Below are 23,286 nucleotides of genomic sequence, written 5' to 3'. Positions count from 1 at the left end.
GATTAGTGGCAAACTCTAGAGCAGCTGTGGAAGGGGTGAGTCACACCACGTGTGAAATACTTGCTGAAGAAGAAGAAAACCCCCTTTACATACACCCAGGGAATCACAAATACCCAGGCATCATAAAACTGTATTTTAGATGTAAATAAAGCAGCATCAATTTTACTGAACGCAGCATTTTCTGAGGCTACGTCTTCACTACCTGCCATATCGGCGGGTAGCAATCGATTTCTCGGGGATTGATATATCGCGTCTCATCTAGAAGCGATATCTCGATCCCCGAACGAGCTCCTGTTGACTCCAGAACTCCACCAACACGAACGGCAGTAGCGGAGTTGACAGGGGAAGCCGCGGACATCGATCCCGCGCCGTTAGGACAGTAGGTAACTCGATCTAAGATACTTTGACTTCAGTTACGCTATTCACGTAGCTGAAGTTGCGTATCTTAGATCGATTTCCCCCCCTAGTGTAGACCAGCCCTGAGAGAAATGGAAACCCCAAGAACAGTAAGATAGCAGTGGTGTAAAACCTAGCATAAACCAGCAGCCTTAAACCATCCCCAAACCCCACAGAACTGTAAAAAAGGAGTCTTTTCTAGGCAATTTATTAAACCGTAAAGTAATGATACCGGGCCACATTTTGAGGTCTTTCAGATGCAAACTACCAGTGAAGTTCCTGAGAGGTACTGTGATGTGGTACTGAGTCTCTTCCCATCCTGTGTGTTTTGTCAGTTTAGATCATAAACTCTTCAGGTAGGAACTGTCTCTCGCTATGTGTATGTACAGCACCTAGCACAGTGGAGCACTGATCTCAGCTGGAGCCTCTACATACTGCTATAATGCCAATAGGAATGTGCCCATGTGAGAAGGCAAGTCTGAGCCGGAGCTCAGGATTTGACCCACCTCCCAGGAGGAACAGAAAATGGGAAACTTACATCAATGTTGTCAATGTCAAGAATTCTGGAGTGGAACAGGAGACCCATTGCTTTGGCTTGTTGGATTGGATGAGCAAGCTGACTGTAAGTCTAAATAAAGCAATATAAACTTTGGTTACATGTTTGAACTTTTCATATCCTAGGAAATCAGTGACAAAGGAAAGGAAGAGGGAGGATTCCTTACAGTGAACATTTCAAAAGAAACAATCCAAAATGAACACCCTGAACAATCTCAGTTCTTTGCAAATATGCTGATTACCATATTCATGTAAATATCAGGTTGTTTCATTAAATGCTCATGGGGGGTGGGAGTTCCTCACAATCCAGCCCTCTCTGGGACTCCCTCTGTCATGCAGCTGGACATAACAGTAGGCATATAATTAATGACACAGAACAAATGCATTGAGAGCACCCGCTAGCCAAAGTATTTACAGTTCTGATCTGACAGCAAACATGGAAACAATCCGGAAAGCAAGTGAACTTTCTAGCCATTTCCCCAGTAAACGGAACTTGGAGATTAGCCAAATTTTTCCTGGCTCCTTTTTAGACGCAAATGCTTCATTATTATTTATGCATCAAAAACTGTTGTCCTAGATGCTGAATTGCTATTTGCTTCCAGCAATATACTAGGTGTCGGTCAAACAAAAAGGAAGGCACAGTCTGTGTCTTGAAAAGCTTCTAATCTTCATCACAAATCCTAAAAGTGCAAATATCCTGCAGAAGCTTACTGGTAAGGAGGTTAGACTAACATGAGTCAAAGCAGAAGGTTCTGAAGAGAGATTAGACAGGGAAACCTTACTGAACCAAGAACTGCACCCTGAGAGCTAGTGGGTGGTATTTAGTTATTCTCAAACCTGATTTGAATATTGGTCAGTTGTTTATTGGAGTTATTATACGCACAGAAGTCTGCACTAAATTTATTATCCTGGACTTTCACAAAGGATGAATCATTAGCACAACAAATAAGGCAGAGTCAGAAAAGTTTTAGAGGGAGTAATTTGTTCTCTTCCTGTTATACCTTATGAGAGTTTGAGACCATCCCTGGGAATGGCTATTTCCTTTGTTCTCTATAAATTAGCTAATGGTGCTGGTTTGCTACAAATAGTGATTTGCACAATTGCATTTGAGACCTTCCCCCATGATGTCCTAGATTCTCCCATCAATGGGACACTCATTCATTTCTTCAGCTGGTTTTGCAGCTGGACTCTCAACTTGGCTAGTTTTAAGTTTAAAATAAAACATGTAGGAAACGCTTGCCTCTCAATATTTCAGGCATGGGGGTAAGCCTGCTGCCTCCACTACAAACTTTTCAAGAGGGCTGGTCTACAGAGTAAACTAAAGTACTTAAAATCAGTGCTGAAATGCTTGCACACGGCTTTAAACATCCCACTCTGTTATATCACAGCATTGATGGTTTTATTCTAAATAAAGACACAAACAATCAAAAGAGACTGAAGCCCTATGAAAAGGATCTGCCCAGTTCAAAATGCAGAAGATTCCCTGCACAAGCTTATCTGGTTTATGTGAATTTCCAGACCTCTTGTGGTGGAAATTGATGCAACTTTAAAACATTAAAAATGTTGAGCAATTAGATTTCCTTTTTAACAAAAGGATACAATTTTCTGTGCATTGTCAACAGCCCAATTATTCTGGAGCAGGACGGGCAGCAGAAACAGACGGCATTTAAAGGACAAGAATAAACGAATCTCCAGACAAAGATTGCTTCTACAAACTTAAAAAAATGTGATGATGGAGCTATTGCTGAAGTTACAGATCAGATACAGTTTACATACATTTGTGTTTAAAGAAGCAGACCCAATGCTGAAATTCTCTCATAGTAGACACCTGGGAAAACATTTACTATTTTATAGCAGACAAGATCAAGGCAGCTGTTTCTCAGGAGACCAAACGAAGGGGACAAACATGAGGGAGGGGCGGGGGAAAGGAAGGACAAGGCACACAGCAATATCATAATGGGGATGGTGACTGTTTGGCCAAGATTAGGGCCATGCTGAACCTAATCTTGGGACATTTCAGGCCCAAAATTAACACCAGAGGTGAATCCCAGCTTTTAGAGACCTATTATTAATATTTATACTTACTGCTTCATAGCACCAATCTTTGAGGACATCCAGGTCTCCAGATATCATAGCCTAAAGAGGAAGTAATAAATAAGCAATACAAACAAGGGAACGTTTAAAAAATCTGTCAGACTATTAGCTCTTGAAAAGTGACCTTCTTTAAATCCTATATTATGCCACGACACCATTCACCTAACCTGCCTCGACACGGAGTGCGATGAAATTTCAGACACTAAGGTGATGAGCAGTACAGAAGTACCTATAAATACATACTGCTTGAGATAATCACAGATCTTAGGCTTAAGTAGGTAACATGCACCAAACTCTGAGCAATTTTCAAGTTTGGGGAAATGTATTTTAGCAGGAACACAGACGCAGGTGCAAACAGTAGGAACAAATGGTCAATTTTCAACATGGCAAAAGGTCAAACAGTGGCACATTCAGTTAAACTGAAAGGCAATAATATATTTTCAACTAATGCAAGGATTTTTTTAAAAAATATTGCTTAATTAATTTGTGGCACCTACTCCTATAAGATATTATTGAAACCAAGAAATTAGCTGGATTCAAGAGAGAACGAGAGAGAGAGAGAGAGAGATAAACATCCAGAGTTCCATTAGGCAGGATAACTTTCATTGCAATAGATATAATAAATCTCCAAGCTTAAAGTCATAAGCCTTACTGCCTGAGGTTAAAAAGACCCTTCTCCATGGGCAGTCTATTCTATAAGTGTCCATCTAAGGGTTTCTGCACCTTCCTTGAAGCATTTAGCATTGGCCGCTGTTAGAAGCAGGATAAAAGGCGGTCCAATCCTGTGTCACAATTCCTATATTCTTTAGTTTTCGGCTCTGTCTACACTACAGATATAGCTATGTGTTTAACCAGTTTGAGACACACTCAACTGATCAGTTATTACACACAGATTTGACCGCACAACATCTGCTTTCAAAATATACCACCTCCTCACTGTGGATGTCCTGCTTACCCATAAACATCAAATCATTTTTTGAATCATCCTAAGCAACTGGCTCAATGAGCTCTTATGGCCGCGAGCTCCAGACAAACTATGAAATGTGTTAAGGAGTATTTCCTTTTATCAGTTTTAAATACGCCGCTTGCACTATAATTGCACGTCTCCCTGTTCTAAGATCATGAGAAATAAAGAATAGCATTCTTATTTAGTCTAACATCCATGGGTTTATATACCACTCATTTTCCTTCTCTAAACTAAACAATCCCAATCTTTTCAACTTCTCTTTACAAAGTCCTTTCAAACCTGTAATTCATTTTGCCATCCTGCTTGTCAACACTATATATTGTCTGTCGTTGTACTACCCAGAACGAGGTAGTATCTTTTATTGGATAAACTTCTGTTGGTGAAAGACAAGTTTTAGAGCTCACACAGAGCTCTTCTTCAGGTCTGGTCCAGTTCAGATCCAGACTTGCAGAAGAGATCTCTGTTAGATTGAAAGCTTGTTTCGTTCAGTAACAGAAGTTGGTCCAGTAAAAGATATTATTTCACCCACCTTGTCTCTAATAACCTGGGACCAACACAGCTATAGCAACACTGCATACAATACTACCCATTCATCTAACTGTGTTAGGTCCCTCTGGAGCTCTTAGCATTTGTCACTCAGGGAGAGAGGCAGTTTGTTTTCCAGTCTGGTCAGGGCCTAAAAACTTCTAGACTGGGTGGGGTGGCTCTCCTGACCTGAGATTCATCACTCCTTACGCTAAGTCATTTCTTCCGGTTACTTACGCTGGGCTGGAACCCTGAGATTGAGAGGCAAAAAGCCAGTCAACCAGGCACTTTAGCAAAATCAAACAGACTGCGTTGGAAGCTTTCTGAGAGACTTTAAGGGCAGAAATAAGTGCGTCATGTCCCAGCCCCTCTAACTCACCTCCAGGACATTGGGGATTATGTCGTTCTCACATTGCTTTAGAAACCGATCCTTGTCAAAAGCTGGGTCCACTTTGAGAATCTCTGTCAAAACCTCTGACATTTCTGTCTTCGAGAACAGCCCACCTGACAAGGCAATTCAATTCAATGAGTGTTTGTTGGCACAAGTGTTGCCAAAAGGTAAGGGAGACATGCAGCCTTCACATATCTATCACATAGGTCAGTTCTGCCAGGAGAGCTAAACGTGTTTGGGGTATTAATTTTATCCTCATTTGTCATTACTGCCCACTCCTGAGCCAGTGGCTGGTTGCTACATTCCACAAGACACAATACGTATATGCAAAATATCAGGAAGCCCCAAATTCCTTCCCAGAGGCTAGTAATACATTGAAGGCAACAGCACTAATACTCCCATCATTAATCCTGAGTCTCAGCTACGTATCATGTAACCCTCGAAAGACTCTTCTCAACAAAGATGAAATAGTACCTATTAAATCGGTGACTTTGTCCGTAACAGCTCTGGATGCCCGAATGAAGACATTATCGCTTTCATCATACTTCATCTTCATTTCAAAGAACCCTGAAAGAAGAGGGGAGATCAGCGTCATTGCCTTGCCATGTCACTCTTTTGTGCATCTTAAACTGGAATTAGCATGTTCAAGTGTAAGACTGGACAGGTCTGATTGAGGGGTTTGGACTTTACCTATGAAATCTTTTCCAGATCAGTCGTATGATTTAATATATTTCAATACTTTGGTGATAAGAGTTTTTTTTGTCATTACTTTCCCACAGTTAGGGATAAATTATCTTAACCATTAATCTTTTTCCATAGCTTTTACAGATTGGCTTCTCCTCTGCATGAGCATCAGAGCCCAAAGATCATACAGCTGTCATACTTCTGGCCTAGGAGAATTAAAGTATCTGCCAACTCAGCAAAGTGTTCCTGAATCATCCCAGCAGGTTACAGCATAGGTCAAAGGCCTTCCATCCCTCCCCACAGCACACCACTTGCACCCTGAAAGCCAGTGTCCAGGAACATAATCCAAAACCACGTCAGTGGTAGTGCAGGATACTAACATTAGGCCAACACCTTTCAGCAGGTTCCTGATCCAAAGAAAACCTTGCTGATTTATGTCTGGGAACGTACAGTAGAACCTCAGAGTTACAAACACCAGAGTTACGAACTGACCAGTCAACCACACACCTCATTTGGAACTGGAAATGCACAATCAGGCAATAGCAGAGACCAAAAGAGAAAGAGGAAAAATTAAAAAAGCAAACAGTACAGTGCTGTGTTAAATGTAAACTACCAAAAAAAGAAAAGGAAAGCAGCATTTTCCTTCTGCACAATAAGGTTTCAAAGCTGTATTAAGTCAATGTTCAGTTGTAAATTTTTGAAAGAACAACTACAGCATTTTGTTCAGAGTTACAAACATTTCAGAGTTATGAATAACCTCCATTTTGGAGGTGTTCATAATTCTGAGGTTCTACTGTAGTGCAAGGACAACAAGGTTCTAAGCAGCAATGCATTCCCAAACCTCGAGGACAAAGATAAAGTCTAAAACAAAAATAAATCTCCTGGGATGAAGGGGAAATATCCACCCCTCTGCTACAGCTCTTTGTAGCTGTTCTTAGGAAACCAGAGATCAGAAGGGTGGGCATTAGTGGAAGGAAGGAAGGAAGGAAGGAAGATGAGCTCCTGCAAAGCAGAGTTTCCAAGATAGATACAGAAGCAAGTGTTAAAAAAAGCATGGAATTTACAGTGTAATCCCACTGCAAGAACAGATTAAAACTGCCACACCACATCAGACCAGTATCCCATCTAGCCCAGTATTCTCTTTCTCACAGCAGCTAGTTATAGAAGAAGCTGCATTAAGTAGTTATGGGAAAACCTACCCACGGTGGAGGTTTCTTCCCAAAGCACATTAGTCAATGGTTGACTTAAGCTCTGAATCTTACTCCTTATAAAAACTAGTTTTCTATCTGATATCTTCATATATACCATACACAGTATATAAAGGGAGCAACAACTAGCTCTGCTCTACATCGCCTGGGTACAACCCCACCTGCAATGCTGCGTGTTGCTCTGGATCCCACAGTTCAGGAAGGATACAGAAAAAACTAGAGAAAAGGACAACAATCCTGCATCTTGGTGGGGGTTAGACTAGATGAGCCTTGCAGTCGCTTCTAACTCTACGATTCTAAAGAAGCAATTAATCTCCAATCACTGCACAATCTGTGTAACATGAGGGGAGTCTGAAGGAGCTAAATGTATTGTCTAGCAGAGATTATTCTGGGAGATCGTCAGGGCAACCACTGAATACTTTCAAGAGAATCCTGTCTCACAAGAGAGTGGGACAAGGAGCAAGTGAGCAAAAAGATAAGGAAATATTCAGGCTAAATATTAGGAAAAATTCTTAACAGTCAGAGCAATGGAGAGGTTAAAGGATTTTGTGATTTATCTTGGAAAACACAGGAGCAAGCTGGACACCAAGCAGCCTTCTTTGGTCCAGTTATTTTGGATTATTGAAATATTATGTCTTCAGCGTGCTCTCTTTACTCCTTTCAGCCTTACTAACAAGCCAGACTCTTACAATGTATTACCCAATAAGCACAGGATGCAACATAGACAGCTAATGGTGCTGATGGGAAACTGGGATTACAAACAGTCCAAAAAAAGAGGTGAAATGCCCACAATTCCACAGATGGGACTAATTCAAAAAAAGAACTTGGATTGCTGCAGGCAAGACTCTGTGGCATATGCTTTGTGTCAGAAAGAAGCCCAGTGTCTGCCCACTCTCAGATTATACAAGTCACAGGCTTCATGCCACTCACAGGTTGTACACAGGGCTCTGGCTGCTCCTCAGTGCCAGGATGCATCTGATTAGAAGGACCACGTTCAGAGTTCAGTACTCTTACAGCTGTCGGTCACAGCCATCTACAAGATGGAAGTATGCAGTGGAGAATTCAGATTTCAAGAACTGGGAGCAGTGAGAAAATCTCTTTCTGTTAAAGACTGCGGGGGCGTGTCCCAGCACAGATAGAGCAACCTGGAATAACTGCAGTGTCAGCAGCTACACCTACTTTCCATCTCACACCGCCTCGCAACAACAGCAATGACAAAAATGGCCATGATTTATATTATGTTAAGACTGGTTGCACAGATGGCATCAGAGCCCAGGTGGTAAGAGAGCAGAGGTAACTGGAAATAAGGTTCTGTTCCTTAAGCCTTGCGAACACTTACTATTGAAGACCACATTGTTGTCCTTGAAGTCTTTCCACTGCTGATACCATTTGGAATCCTTGTGCAGCACCACACCCATTGCCTCCCTAGGGAAGAGCAAAAGGCAAGTATTTCATGAATCAACAGCCAAGCTCTTAATGAGACTGGAGACAAGGAGAAAGATAGTGATGACCATTCACTGTGCAGCATCCTGTGCAGACTGCATGTGACACCTGGGAAACACGCTGTGTGAGCCCGAATGAATGGGTGGAGTGGAGAGGAGTTGGAAAGAAAGGTCAGGAGTTCAGATTTGATCCCATTAAGCTTATGTTGAGAGTGAGACATCCAGGAAATATCAGAGACCTGCTCAAATGTCTGAGGTGAGGAAGACAAAAATACTAGAATATCCAAATCAAAATTTCAAGTCAGGGCAATATATTCTTTGTTAATGCACAGTAACTCAAACATCTGATGCATTTTCTTCCAACTTTGCAGAAATATTGTATTTTGCCTTCAGAATAAACTTGCCAATCTTCAGGTCAAACCAAAGTTATAGGAGGAATAAGATATGGCTTTCCAACAGAAGCTGGCTGCAATCTTGATTAGGGAGAATCTACCAATCAGAGTAAGTGCCCCACTCCTCTTACCCATAGAAATGGAATGCCACTGAGCTTCTATCCCTGCCTGGCTTCTATTCAGAGAACATCACTCCCTCAAACCATCCCTTATCCCTGCAGCATGACCTCACCTCTAGTCTCCACCGCCCAATCTGTGACTCAAGTTTGAAAACATTCAGCAGATCACATATGGCAACAGTCTCTCTTTATTCAATACATACTCATTAGCTTCAAATATTCTCTCTTTGACTTTCTCTCCAGCAAATTCCGTTCTTTTCCTAAGTCGCTCAGGACGTCTGTAAGGACCCGTCTGCCCTAGAACGCTTTCATCTATTTCCTTCTTCACTGTTTCTACTCCCTGAAAGGTAAAACATTCCTGTTAGAGTGGACTTGTTGCAGAAATCTATCACCTCAGTTGAAAAGACGATAGAGTATGTGGGCTACTTTCAGCCCTGTTGTAAGCAAATACACCATCGCTTAAAACAAGGTTAAATGTGGCCCTGCATTTGGAAAGTTAACAGCAGACATACAATAAAACAGCTGTCTGGATGAGGCTGAGAATAAAACAGTGGAGAACTGGGGAACTACCCAAACTAACAGACTCTTGGTAAAGAAGTCTCTGCAGAGAGAAGGAGTGGAAACCCTGGCAATTCAGGTGAGAATTCTTACTGAAAGATAGTGCTGACTTGCCTGGCTTTAAAGAAGAATAAGTTCCTAACTGGATTTGTAGCATTCAGGACTTAGGAAGAAAGGAACTACAGGACAGCAGAAAATGCAGGAGAGCAGGACTGAAATGACAAACGTATCTGATATTACGGACAGGGAGAAGCAGCCAAAATTAGAGGAGAGCATATTTTCAAGGTCAGCCAAACCTAGTTCTCAGTCCCAGACCCAAGCAAGAGAAAAAGCTCTGGGTTACCTGAAATGTGCATCTGTAAGCCAAAAAACCAGGCAGCCAAATTATCCACAGCAAACTGCATCACTATTGGTGAGAAAACAGGTTCTGGGACTGAATTCAAGTCATGCTGCTGGACCACATGGAATTGTGTGGAGAAGTCTCAATAGTGCATCTAAGCCAGAAGAAGAAGCCATGGATATCAACTCTCTTGGCTGAGTTTCTGTTTAGGGAAGGGACTTTCTGGATTGAGACACAAGTAATCTTTGGGCAGCCTCTGCCAAGGAGAGGCCTGTTGCGATTACTATTGAAGCATGCTCAGTGTGGAGGGGCAAGACTTGGGGGTGTTTCTGAGGAGGTAGGCACGGTGCAGGCTCCATCCCCTCAGGCAAAGCAGAATGCAGAAGCCTGCCTGCTTAGTGAATTGTTCCCATTGTCTCTGTGAATTCCCCCAGGAGTATAAAACAGGTGGAAAATGTTTAAGGCTCCTTCACATTGCTAGAGTGGTATAAAGGACAGTATGGCCTTAGAAATGCTTATGGTGCTTTAGTGATTAGAACTGGTTTACATTTTTTGACTGAAAAAATTTCCTATCAAACTGTGCTCCATGAACTGTTTGGTATTGACCTTTCTGGAGATGATCAGTAGCCAGTATAAACTGTGAGTTTGATTCCCCAGTCCTTAATTGCTCTTCAGTTGCCTATGATATAACACTGAGCATGTGGCTGCATATATTTGTTGAGTAATAACTAGAAATAAAGTGTCAACCCTAGCAACATTACTATTAGGTAAGGGGGTATGGAGGTTTCCTCCAGTGCTCCCCATTCCCATTCTCCATCCATTGTATTGTAGTTTAAATAAATTACTGAAATAATTTCAACCAGAGTGATTATATTGTGTTATTTTGACAATAAAATATGCAGAATTTTAAAATAGTGTGTACAGAATTCCACCAGGAGTACACTGTCTGTAAGGACAGGAGAAATGAATACATTCATTTCTGATGTGCAGAGGGTAAAATGAAACCTTTCCTTTTAATCAAAAAAGGTTGTTCCAAAAAAAATCAGACGGATACTTTGCCTCCAAAGGGAGAAAGACTTCAAAGGTTTTAGCTGTTTGTTTTGTATAATCACTCCATTTCAATATACATGCTTTTGTTTTAATTTCTTGTTTTCTTATGTTTAATCGATAAACTTTCAACTGTAAAGTAAGTGATTTTGGCTATTTCCCAAGAAATTAAGTAAAACATGGTCTCTGTAAAAAAGATCTTTGTATCATTGTTTTCATATTGAACAGTGAAAGGGTTTGTCACCTTTAACTTTTTTAATCCTTGAAATTAATACATTAAATATGTCTCAGATCTCAAACAGTTAATACAAATTGGCAACTGGATTGCTTGGCAAACTGAATGGTTTCATAACTGAACGTGAAAAGTAAAAAAAATAAAAAATTAGTTCAAAGCATGCAAAACCACTTGTTTCACTCAGGGTTACAGGATTTTATTTTTGTTTCAGACATGTTATCTGATTGCCCTGTTTTAATTGTGTTTTAATTTATATTCTAGTTTTAACTTCCACGATCTCCGGTTTTTATTTTTGCATTTTGATTCTGGCCCTGGTTATCTCCTGTTTGGTTGTTTAGGGTCTGTTAGTACGAGTTAAAATGTAGTGTGAGTTAAAATGTTTTCCAAAAAGATCCCTTGAAAGAACAATGTTGGTAATGGAACTTATCCCATTGCCTCCAGGTGCTACCCCTTTAGATAATTCCAGGAGCTTTAGTTCCAATGAAGCAGTCCCCCATGAATTAACTATCATAAAAGGATGATAGAGTGAATAAAGATTTGCTAGAAAAAATGATGGAGATTCTAGCGTGGATGTATGAGAGCATTCCAAGAAATATACATTCTTTTGAGGTATGGCTTAAGCATAAAAGGAAGTTTGCAGTAGGAGATTTAATTGAAAGGAACTATGCATATTTGGAAAAGTACAGGTGGTGTAAGAAAGAGAAACTTCTAATTTCTGTTTTAACAATACTGGCTGGAAATACTTGTTTTATTAATCTAAAGTACAGAGATGAGATACAATCTATGTCCAGAGTTGAATAGTTTGTTGGGAAAAACACTGCAGGTTCTGAGGAAATGTGTTTACATTGCAAACAGACTTATACAGGATGTCACAATCAAAAGATAGAGAAATTAAATTCTATGAGAAAAATTCTGAAAGAGGTACAGAAGGGCCTAGTTTAAAAAAAAAAGTATACTAACTTGGAATCGAAAAACGAACATGTTTAAAAGAGAGAAAAAGTATTTTATTTGGAAAAGAATTGGAGTATCAAACTGCAATTCAGGAAGATGAGTAGCTACAAAACATTGCAGTCAAGGAATCAAACTAAACTTAATAAAGGAAAGAGATAAACATCAATAGCGTAACTGCAATTGGAAACAGAAAGAGTGCTGAGATTAAATTAATCAGTAAAAAAAGCAATAATTAAAAGAGTAGAAGCAAGGGAAAATAACTGGTACTAAAAAGAAATTGCAGAATACTTTGAAGGCTCAAGTGAGACTAAGAGGACAGCTAAGAAATTTAAGAAAGAAGTTACTTTTAAAAGTACAGTGCTGCAAGAACAAGGTAACATTGTTAAAGATCAGCAAAAATTTGAATTTATGTCACCCTTTATATCCTGCTAAAATTGTAACCTGGAGGTTACAGAGCAGATGACATCTTTAACAGAGTGTCAGCAGAGTTAAATTAATGTTGCTTGCTTGAAGGAGAGAATATTGTATCTTCAAAAACTCCTTAACAGCTCGACAAATGGCTTATAATTAAGGCTATGATTATGTCACAGAAGTCACGGAATCCATGACTTCCAGAGAACTCCATGAGATTTTCTGCTTCAGACTCAGGGCCACGGGGCTGGAGCTGTCAGCCAGGAGGCTCTAGAAGTTTCAGCTGCAGGGACCCTCACAGCTCCCAGCTATGGGGGGCAGCCAAGGGACTCCCAGTTCCCAGCTGTGGGGGGCAGCCCCCAGAACTCCCAGCTGGTGCCCGCAGAGGGGGGGGACTCTGAAGTTCCAAGTGGCGGCTAGGGCCCTGCAGCTCCCAGCCACCAGTCCTGGAGCTCTGGCCTCCGCAGGCAATGGGGTCCCTGCTGCTCCCAGCCGCCCTGAGCGACAGCAGCAGTGGTGCTGGGTCCTCCATTCTGTCACAGCTATTTTTAGTAAAAGTCAGGGTCAGGTCATGGGCGTCCATGAATTTTTGTTTATCGCCTGTGACCTGTCTAACTTTTACTAAAAATAACCACGGCAAAATCTTAGCCTTACTTATAATATTAAATAGGAAGGACAAAATATTTCTAAGTAGTATAAGAACTTAGGGCAAGCCTATTTTTTGCAGGATGCACAGTTTAATTTTTAGGTGCCTTTTTTCAGGGGATTAAATTCTCAAATATGAAGTCCTCTGCTTGGATAGGTAAACCCTGTAACAAACTCAGCAAATGAAATTCTGAAGCAGACTAGAGAGCTGTGTGAAACCATCTAAGCAAACCAACGAAAAGAATAAAGGGAAAGAGACTGCTCAACACTGTAAAATACTCCAATAGCTTCCAAATAGCTGAGAAAAGAAGAAATAAAGCACTAACTAAAATAAGCAAACTGAACAAAAAGATTTCTGTTGTGGAAAACACAGGACCTGGTCTTTTTCCTGCTCTGCCTTCCTTTTTTCCTCCTTATCCCCCTCCTTTACTTCCATCCAGGATATATCAATTCTGTCCAACGAAATTAATTCTGACTCTCAACCTTGGGTTCCACAAAAGAAATGCCTAAGAGGGAATAGTGGTACACAAAAAGTTAAAGAAAATAACTTGGTAACAGAAAAAAAAGTTATTTAATCTAAAAATCCAAGGTAATAACAGCCTAAAAGCACTATTAGACTGTGGAGCTGAAGAATGTTTTATGAGTTCCTTTGTTTTCAATGCCACTGCAAAATCCTTGACTCCTAATACAACACTCCAGAAAAGGAAAGGTACATTGTCATGCAAAAGTTTAATACATTCATGTTTTCAATTAAATTTGTTTGTGATTTAATGTTGTGTTTTCAGGAGGTCAAAGTCTCTCACCCCTTTTGTGTCTTTAAAGGTTCTAGAGACAACATTGTTGTGGGGACAAGTTCCTTTATCCACTTTAAAGCACAAGTGGATTGGGAAGACACAGGGTTTTACAATTAAAAGTAAAACCTTCTTTCTATAGAAACAAAAATGGTTTTAAGTCTATTTGGTAAGCTAGTTATAGAAGTTTAAAAAATGTGTGTCAAGGAAGGAGGACTTTTACCTCTCCAAACAGAGAGGGGAAAGTGTATTCAAAAAGTAAAAGAAATAACTGAATTTTCTCATATAAACTTGCCTCTCTACCCCCCTCCCCTACAACTGTTCCTCACTCCTCTTTTCCATAACCCTTCCTCTGTTCCACCTCTTTCCCTCCCACCCTTGACCAACCTCATCTCCCAGCCAATCCTCCTTGCAATCTGTTCAAGGACAAATTTGTTCAGAGTAAAAACAACATGTGTAAACTGCAGTTTTTGTATTTTGACCAGAAGTAATTCAGAAGTGTGTCTCTCTCCTTTCTAAAAATTCTTTAATAAATAAGGAAATGTATAAACAGTTATACAGAAGCGACCCAAAATTCTGCCTGGTTAGGGAAGGGTTTTCTTTCAAACTCTAGGGAAGAGTTTACCTATCCAAAATTCACCCACTGCTCTGGTCTGAGACCTACCATGCCCAACGTATGTAGGAAGAGATACTAGTACAAACAGCTACAGTTTAGGGTTTTAAACACACCCAGATTTTCACCTATTTGGAAGACAATCCTGTGTCCTTGAAGCCCAAAGACCTGTTAAAATCTGGTCAAACAATTCCAGAAGCATTGTATGTAACTGATTACTTTTTTTTTTAAATAGAAATTCCACCTTTTGCAGAGAATTTCCCTGTAAACATGGTAATTAAGAAAGGACACGTGTGAAATTACCCTATGGGTTACTTCCATCCATGCAACATTTCCAGAAAACCGGTCCAATGTTAGCTAAAGAAGTTGTTCATCTCTTGGATTTTAAGGAGGGTAATTCCTACCTTTGTTTTAGTGCATAATCCATTGTCTAAAACTATTAAAATGTAATATAGGTAGTGGGAAGGACAGGACTTAATCCTGCCAGTCACCACAACTGGGGAAGTCCCAGAATTACCCTCTTTATTCAGATTTTTGGAGTTTGTGTGTTATACTGTACCTAACTCTTTTTAAACTTACGATTTATTCCAGAAGGTTACAAAATTCTCTCTACACCTGATTAATTGTATAGCAAGAACTGGCGTTATATAAAGAAATCGCTAACAAAATCCTGTTTAATACTGGTAAAAATATCAATTCAACAATCTCACATACAGAGTAAAGTTGAAGAGAAAATTAATTCCTTCCCCAGAATCTGCAAATGACTTTCCAAAATAGGTAAAGAAAATGACATGGAAAAAAATGTTTGGATTCTCTGATGCAGATGGGAATTACAAAAGAACGACGTTCTCTGCATAATGCACCACTGTGGACAATTCTAAAAAAAAAGTCTCATAAATAGAGGTTAACAACTGATTATAGACAACTAAATAAAAGCTCCTAAACAGGTGACTCATGCAATCTAGAAATCAAAATTTAGCCACGCTAAGTGCGAAAAAACATATTTCACCCCTTTTGATGTGGTAAAAGATTTCTGGACCCTGGACATGGTCCCAAAGGACCAACTCAAATTGGCTTTTACTTAAAATAAAAAATAAAAAATGAATGCGTCAGCTCTGGTTTTATGTACAAACTCAAGCTTCTACACCTGGCGTAACAAATTCCAAAATGCTAAAACTAAATATGTCTGATTTGTTTCAACTAATCAAGGCAGTAAATCAACTAGATCAGGAATGTAAATTAACCATTAATTTTAAAAAAGGTAAAAAGCCATTCAAGCGAATGGGCAACATCATATGGGCAATAATAAAGCTAACACATTAGCCAAGGAAGGTACACTACATAAAAAGCACCCTACTGACAAGTGGGAATATTGACTCAAGGTCAGGCAAAAAAAGTACAAACTCCATGTACTGATGAAGCCACTGCTTCTACTTTGCAAATGCTAATCACTTAAAGAAAGGCAGAGTAACCTTTTTAAAAAACAATTCTTAACATTACTTAGTCCAAACCCAACTAAATAATCCAAATGTGTCCAAACTCTACTGTTATGGTTCTGTTCCAGATTGTTTTCTGTGATGGAGGATTTAATAGGATCCTGCACATAACTATGAATGATGCTTAATTTAAAATCCAAATGTAACAATAAAACGAGCTGTTTTTTAAAACAAACACCATAAATCTGTAATTGCAACATCTTATCAAAAAGTTATGCTATAGCATAATCATAAGGTATGGAAAGGGCCTCCTGGTACCAAAGACACCTATGAAGCCTCAAAACAATTTGCTTATTGGCCAAAACTGTATAAAAATGTGCAAAATTATGTAAAGACCTGTACTGCATGTCATAAGTTCCAACCCACCAAACCTCTAGTTCGGGCTCCACTGCAGCTAAAACAAGGAATGTTAGCCTTGGACAAGCCTACAAGTGAACTACGTCAGACCTATGCCAACATCTCTGTGGGAAAATAAACTGTAACCTGTTTTTCCCCAAATGGGTGGAATGCTGCCCCCAATTACAGTGCTGTACCTACAGCATCTCTTTTGGTGAATATTTTTACCAAATGGGAACTGTCCTTAAAAATTAAATCTGACAGAGGTTCTACTTTTACATGGCCATACTGGGTCAGACCAAAGGTCCATCTAGCCCAGTTTCCTGACGCTAACCAATGCCAGGTGCCCCAGAGGGAATGAACAGAACAGGTTATCTTCAAATGATCTATTCCCTGTTGCCCATTCCCAGCTTCTGGCAAACAGAGGCTAGAAACCATAGCAAATAGTCATTGATGGACCTGTCCTCCATGAACTTATCTAGCTCTTTTTTGAACCCTGTTATAGACTTGGCCTTCACAACATCCTCTGACAAGGAGTTCCACAGGCTGACTGTGTGTTGTGTGAAAAAAATACTTCCTTTTGTTTTAAACCTGCTGCCTATTTAAGTAGGTGATGTTCCAAGTGTACAAAATACATTAAAAAGAAATTGCGTACTTCCTATCACCCTAAATCTTGAAAATTAGTTTAAAAATACCAATAAAAGAATTATCACTATGCTGCATAAAAGCTTGGACTATCCACAAGGTTGAAATATTAAATTACCTTTCACTTTATGGGCCATGTGCTCAATACCTAGCCAAATGACTGGGTATACATTCCTTTTAAACTTGTGGCAGAGAAATCCATAGTACTAGCAACTCATCTTCTATACCAAAATGTAGCAGACAATAACCCTTCTCCTGCCTTAATTGCACAAGAGTACACAACAGAACTAAAACATTTTTTCCTTTGCGAAACAAACTACAGAAAATCTGCTCCCGGAGTAAACTATAACAGTATTCCTAGAAATACCAAGTAGGACAGAAAGAATTTTATGTTAAACTATCAAAGGAAAAAGAAGGTGCCCAGGAATTCAGATTCATTTATCTGAACTGGAACATTTAAAATTACAGACAAAAATCTCCTGTTACCTATCAAATTAAAATAAATAGCCAACCTGAAATGGATATATATCAACCAAGTAAAAGTGTTTTTAAAAACAAAAATTAACTCAAGAAAAAATATTTCTCCTTTGTTCCTTTATTTTGTTTTTGCAAAAAAGTAATTACTTCTGGGAGTTCTGCCAAGGCAAAAATAAGAACTTATGTCAAAAAATAAACCAACATCCATTGGCAAAGAATTCTTTTCTTGGCTTATGAGTATAATGAGTTTTATACACTCAATTTTTATTTATGTTAAAAAACAAATTTTAATGTAATTAAAGCTAGAAGTCGTTCCTCCTTTACTTGTGCCTATGCCACATTACCTGCAAAAACAAAAAACTAATTCCAGGACTAAACTCCAGAATCGTGTTAATAAAAAAAACACCAGAAACTTTAATTACTCACACCAGAATATTAATTCACCACACTGCACATCTCCATTATTACACAGACTTTATTGGCAAAAATGTTAGGCAAGACTGAATATGACAATTTTCAAAAATAATGTTTCAATTTGCCAATAAACAAATTACACCAATAAAAGAAGTATCAAACTTCATAAAATTGTTCCCCAGTTAAAAGTTTGTTTAAATTCAAAAGATAGAGGGAAGGAGTTTATTCAATTAAGACAAGAAATTGTATGTTATTGGTCATATTGCACACGCTAAAGCCAAAGCTAGTAAATCAATTGGTAAAATCAAACTTGCTGTAAAACTAGGTATACTACAATTCAGAGTTAAATGTTTCAACATGAATTAAACATAGTTAAAAAGGAAAATGCAGGAACAGCTAAAATTCCAGAAAAAGTCTTTGCAAGAAATAAAATCTACCCTGAGTAGTACTGTTACTAGCGTAACAGGTATCCACACTGCATTAATAATACCGCTGCTAAAATAACCAAGTAACTACATATCCATAAATAATATTCATTTAATAATAAATTAACATTCCTATGGTGGGAAGAACATCTCAACAGCCCAACACTGTGGCATTTCATTTCAAAAAGGAAAACTATGCAAAAATGAGGAGGTTAAACAGAAATTAAAAAGGTACAGTGACTACAGTGAAATCCCTGCAAGCTGCATGGAACTTTTCAAAGACACCATAATAGAGACCCAACTTCAATGTATACCCCAAATTAAAAAAAAACAGTAAAAGAACTAAAAAAGAGCCACCATGGCTTAACAACCATGTAAAAGAAGTACTGAGATATAAAAAGGCATCTTTTAAAAAGTGGAAGTCAAATCCTAGTGAGGTAAATAGAAAGGAGCATAAACACTGCCAAATTAAGTTTAAAAATGTAATAAGAAAAGCCAAAAAGGAGTTGAAGAACACCTAGTCAAAAACTCAGAAGGTAATAACCAAATCTTTTTTAAGTACATCAGAAGCAGGAAGCCTGCTAAAGAACCAGTGAGGCTCCTGGACGATAGAGAGACAAAAGGAATTCTTGAAGACGATAAAGTCATTGCGAAGAAACTAAATGAATTCTCTGCTTCAGTCTTCACAGCTGAGGTTGTTAGGGACATTCCCAAACTGAGCCATCCTTTGGAGGTGACAAATCTGAGGAATTGTCACAGATTGAAGTGTCACTAGAGGAGGTTTTGGAATTAATTGATAAACTCAACATTAACAAGTCACTGGGACTAGATGGCATTCACCCAAGAGTTCTGAAAGAACTCAAATGTGAAGTTGCAGAACTATTAACTATGGTTTGTAACCTGTCCTTTAAATCGGCTTCTGTACCCAATGACTGGAAGACAACTAATGTAACGCCAATATTTAAAAAGGGCTCCAGAGGTGATCCTGACAATTATAGAGCAGCAAGTCGAATGTCAGTACCGGGCAAATTAGCTGAAACAACAGCAAAGAATAAAATTGTCAGACACACAGAAGAACACAAATTGTTGGTCAAAAGTCAACATGGTTTCTGTAAAGGGAAATCATGTCTTCCTAATCTATTAGAGCTCTTTGAAGAGGTCAACAAACATGTGGACAAGGGGGATCCAGTGGACAGTTTGCTTAGATTTCCAGAAAGCCTTTGACAAGGTCCCTCACCAAAGGCTCTTATGTAAATTAAGTTGTCATGGGATAAGAGGGAAGATCCTTTTATGGATTGAGAACCAGTTAAAAGACAGGGGACAAAGGGTAGGAATAAATGGTAAATTCTCAGAATGAAGAGGGGTAACTGGCGGTGTTTCCCAAGAGTCAGTCCTAGAACCAATCCTATTCAACTTATTCATAAATGATCCAGAGAAAGGGGTAAACATGGCAAAGTTTGCAAATGATACTAAAGCTGCTCAAGATAGTTAAGACCAAAGCAGACTGAAGAATTTTAAAAAGATCTCATAAAACTATGCATCCGACGAAGTGGGTATTCACCCACGAAAGCTCAAGCCCCAATACGTCTGTTAGTCTATAAGGTGCCACAGGACTCTTTGCTGCTTTCAGAAAACTAAGTGATTGCACAACAAAATGGCAAATGAAATTTAATGTGGATAAATGTAAAGTAATGCATAGTGGAAAAATAACCCCAACTATACATACGATAGGGCCTAATTTAGCTACAACTAATCAGGAAAGAGATCTTGGAGTCATCATGGATAGTTCTCTGAAGACATCCACGCAGTGTGCAGCAGCAGTCAAAAAAGCAGACAGGATGTTAGGAATCATTAAAAAGGGATAGAGAATAAGATGGAGAATATCTTATTGCCCTTATATAAAACCATAGTATGCCCACATCTTGAATACTGTGTACAGATGTGGTCTCCTCATCATAGGATATTAGGGTTGGAAGGGACCTCAGGAGGTCATCTAGTCCAACCCACTGCTCAAAGCAGGACCAATCCCCAGACAGATTTTTTACTCCAGTTCCCTAAATGGCCCCCTCAAGGACTGAACTCACAACCCTGGGTTTAACAGGCCAATGCTCAAACCACTCAGCTCTCCCTCCCCCTCCTCATCTCAAAATAGATATAGTGGCATTATAAAAGGTTCAGAGAAGGGCAACTAAAATGATTAGGAGTTTGGAATGGGTCCCATATAAGGAGAGATTAAAGAGGCTAGGACTTTTCAGCTTGGAAAAGAGGAGACGGGGGGGGGGGAGGGATATGACAGAGGTACATACGCTCATGAGTGGTGTGGAGAAAGTGAATAAGGTAAAGTTATGTACTTGTTCCCATAATATAAGAACTAGAGGTCACCAAATGTAATTAATGGGCAGGAGGTTTAAAACAAATAAAAGGGAGTTCTTCTTCACATAGCGCACAGTCAACTTGTGGAACTCCTTACCTGAGGAGGTTGTGAAGGCCAGGACTATAACAGAGTTTAAAAGAGAACTACATAAATTCATGGAGGTTAAGTCGATTAATGGCTATTAGCCAGGATGGGTAAGGAATGCTGTCCTTAGCCTCTGTTTGTCAGAGGGTGGAGATGGATGGCAGGAGTGAGATCACTTGATCTTTACCTGTTATGATCACTCCCTCTGGGACACCTGGTATTGGTCACTGTCGGTAGACAAGATACGGGGCTGGATGGACCTTTGGTATGGCCATTCTTATGTTCTTAATAAGAAAACTAAAAAGCTAATAAAGAATTTAAGAAATAAACCAGTAGCAGCTTTAAAAATTCAAAAAGCAACTGAATTCCAATATACTGAATTCCAGCATTTTAAAATGATAAAAAAAACCACTAGGTCAAGCTACTACCAACAAAATCAAGCTCTATACAACAGCCATAACCCATAGGCTAGGAAACGTAACACCAATTTATGAAAAGAAAGAAAAATTGGAAGTTATCTTTATGGTTAATTACCTTATGTCAAAGCTAAAAATATTTACTTGCTTCAAGTAGTTCACAAAGTGGTGGTGTAGCAAGGTTCTGTGGACACTAAGATGGTTACTCCAGACTTGGTTGCCTACTGTAAAAATGTAACCACCATACAGAACTATCTAGTTTCTGATCTAAAAAAGTATCAGTGGATAAATCCAGTGAACTAAATACATAAAGGTAATCCATTTGTAAAAAAAAACAAAACCAAACCTGTGGTATCAACACTCAAGAAACCATTAAAAAAATGTAAAGTAAGTCTGACTAAATTTCTTAAAACACAAAGTAGTCATTTCACCTATAGTTAAAAGAAAGCTATTTAGCACAACCTTAAAACATGAGTATAAAACAAAGTAAATGGTGTAAAAAGCATTACTACTTTGCTGTGAAAGTATATTTAATCACTGTTCTAAAGAAATCCTTGCTTTACCTTGGGGAAAAGGTTTTGTATTCTCTGGAATATAGTTCAGAGTTAAAATGCAACTTCTTAATATTTTTAAAGAACAAAAGATACCAAATAAGTTCTGAGTTTGACATGTTGCTAGGTATAAAAAAATGTCCATAAGGTTAATTTGTTTATGGAATCTAATCCAAATGAATGAATGGAATTAAATCCCAATTTTGAAGTACAGAATTTACAGACCCTAGGCAATAAAAATGTATCATTGACAAAAGGCTGCTGATATTTTAAACTGTTAATATTGTTAAGTTTGGGGATTAATGATAATGATGTGAATATATTAAAAAAAGCAAAATATGAGCTAACAAATAATCCAACACAAATGTGGGTTCACAACATATCCTCCCCTCTCTCCACCACTTTCTTCAACCCCATCATCGCCAATGCTTTCAGGTTTTAGATCCCCTAAATCAGCTAGATCATGTCCAGTGACTGTGGTTTAACTAGTGCATGCACTGCCTCCTGAGAATATTGAGGGGATGTCACCAACTTTATGCCCTTTTGGGGTTATTACAAAGAGACTTAAAAAAAAACAAAACTCATCATTCTCCCTTCCCAGGTCATCTCACCTCCCTGATTCTAAGACAGAAGGAACAGACCAAACTGAAAGACTTTCTTCCTAAAAGGAAGGCCATTACTAGGCCTTGCTCTTGCTCATGTGGAAACAGGGCTAAAGGATTTAAATATAAGCCTCTCAGTTGTAAGAAACCAAGCAACTGTCATGCTAAATCTTAGCCTAATATCACAGGACCTGTAGAAGCAGGGCTCATGTTAGAAGTGGGTGGGAAGATGGCAGAGTACAGTCAGCATGACCCAGCCTTGAGATAGCAATGTTTTGAGAACAGAAATGAGAAAATACAGGAATGGGCAGGACATAAACTGCAGATGTTTTTAATTAATGCATGCCACTAAAATGTATAAATGCGTGTGTGATATTGCTTGCACTTTGAAGAAACTGAGGCAGAGATGCTCTCTGTCAGCTATGTTCTTCCCTTGCAATTGCATGTCCTGAATAAAGCTGTCTCTGATTTTGCTGCCTCCAATCTGAGAGTGGAGTTCGTTTCTTCCACACCTATAACTCCCTCCATATCAGCCACCATTTTTCCTCACAAAGGTCTTAAATCCCATTCAAATGCCCCAAATCTTTTTAAATCCATGCATCTCATTGGTTTCCGGTCAATGGGAGCTGTGAAGAGGGTACGGGGGGCAGGAGCAGTGCACGGAGCCGCCTTCCCACCCCACAATTGGGGCACACAGTGACATGCCAGCAGCAGCCAGCCGCTTCCGGGAGCGGCATGGGGCCATGGCAGGCAGGCAGCCTGACTGCGCATCCACTGCGCCACAGGACTTTGACTGCCCCCTCGTGATCTCTGGGCTGCTAAAAGCCTGGCAGGCCGGACAGAAATGTTAGATGGGCCAGCCCCAGCCTGTATTTTGTCCACCCCTGCAGTTCTAGTGGGAACTGTGAAGCCAGAACTGGGGGATTGGGGGCAGCATCTGAAGCATCTCCGATTGCCCCTCCACCCAGGAGCTGGGGCACACCGAGGCTTGGGGCTTTCGGCCCATGGTGTGGAGACTTGCCGTGGTCCAGATAAAATTAAGCAGTGGGCCAGAGGTTCCCAACCCCTGGTCTAACTAATAACTGTATTTGGGGTCGGGAAG

The 23,286-nt window shown here is 39.5% G+C and overlaps 1 protein-coding gene across 4 annotated transcripts in view; it reads right to left on the bottom strand.

Annotated features, from left to right (window-relative positions):
• TIMM44 (translocase of inner mitochondrial membrane 44) overlaps nucleotides 1-23,286 on the bottom strand; it is a 66,660-nt gene that overhangs the window by 24,686 nt on the left and 18,688 nt on the right. For all 4 annotated transcript variants that reach the window (XR_003997481.1, XM_030540378.1, XM_030540379.1 and 1 more), the window contains 6 exons: nucleotides 8,977-9,113; nucleotides 8,160-8,245; nucleotides 5,403-5,495; nucleotides 4,917-5,041; nucleotides 3,037-3,087; nucleotides 935-1,024 (listed from right to left, as the gene is read on the bottom strand). Coding sequence is in view for 3 of the 4 variants with exons in the window: in XM_030540378.1 (XP_030396238.1) it covers nucleotides 935-1,024; nucleotides 3,037-3,087; nucleotides 4,917-5,041; nucleotides 5,403-5,495; nucleotides 8,160-8,245; nucleotides 8,977-9,113 (582 nt within the window). In the remaining variant the exon portion in view is untranslated. The remainder of the gene's footprint in view (nucleotides 1-934; nucleotides 1,025-3,036; nucleotides 3,088-4,916; nucleotides 5,042-5,402; nucleotides 5,496-8,159; nucleotides 8,246-8,976; nucleotides 9,114-23,286) is intronic.

Source organism: Gopherus evgoodei, chromosome 22 (assembly GCF_007399415.2).
Source record: "Gopherus evgoodei ecotype Sinaloan lineage chromosome 22, rGopEvg1_v1.p, whole genome shotgun sequence".
Classification (NCBI taxonomy): Eukaryota; Metazoa; Chordata; order Testudines; family Testudinidae; genus Gopherus; species Gopherus evgoodei.
Note: the sequence above shows the minus strand (reverse complement) of the source record. Positions and strands in the feature narration are given on the sequence as shown.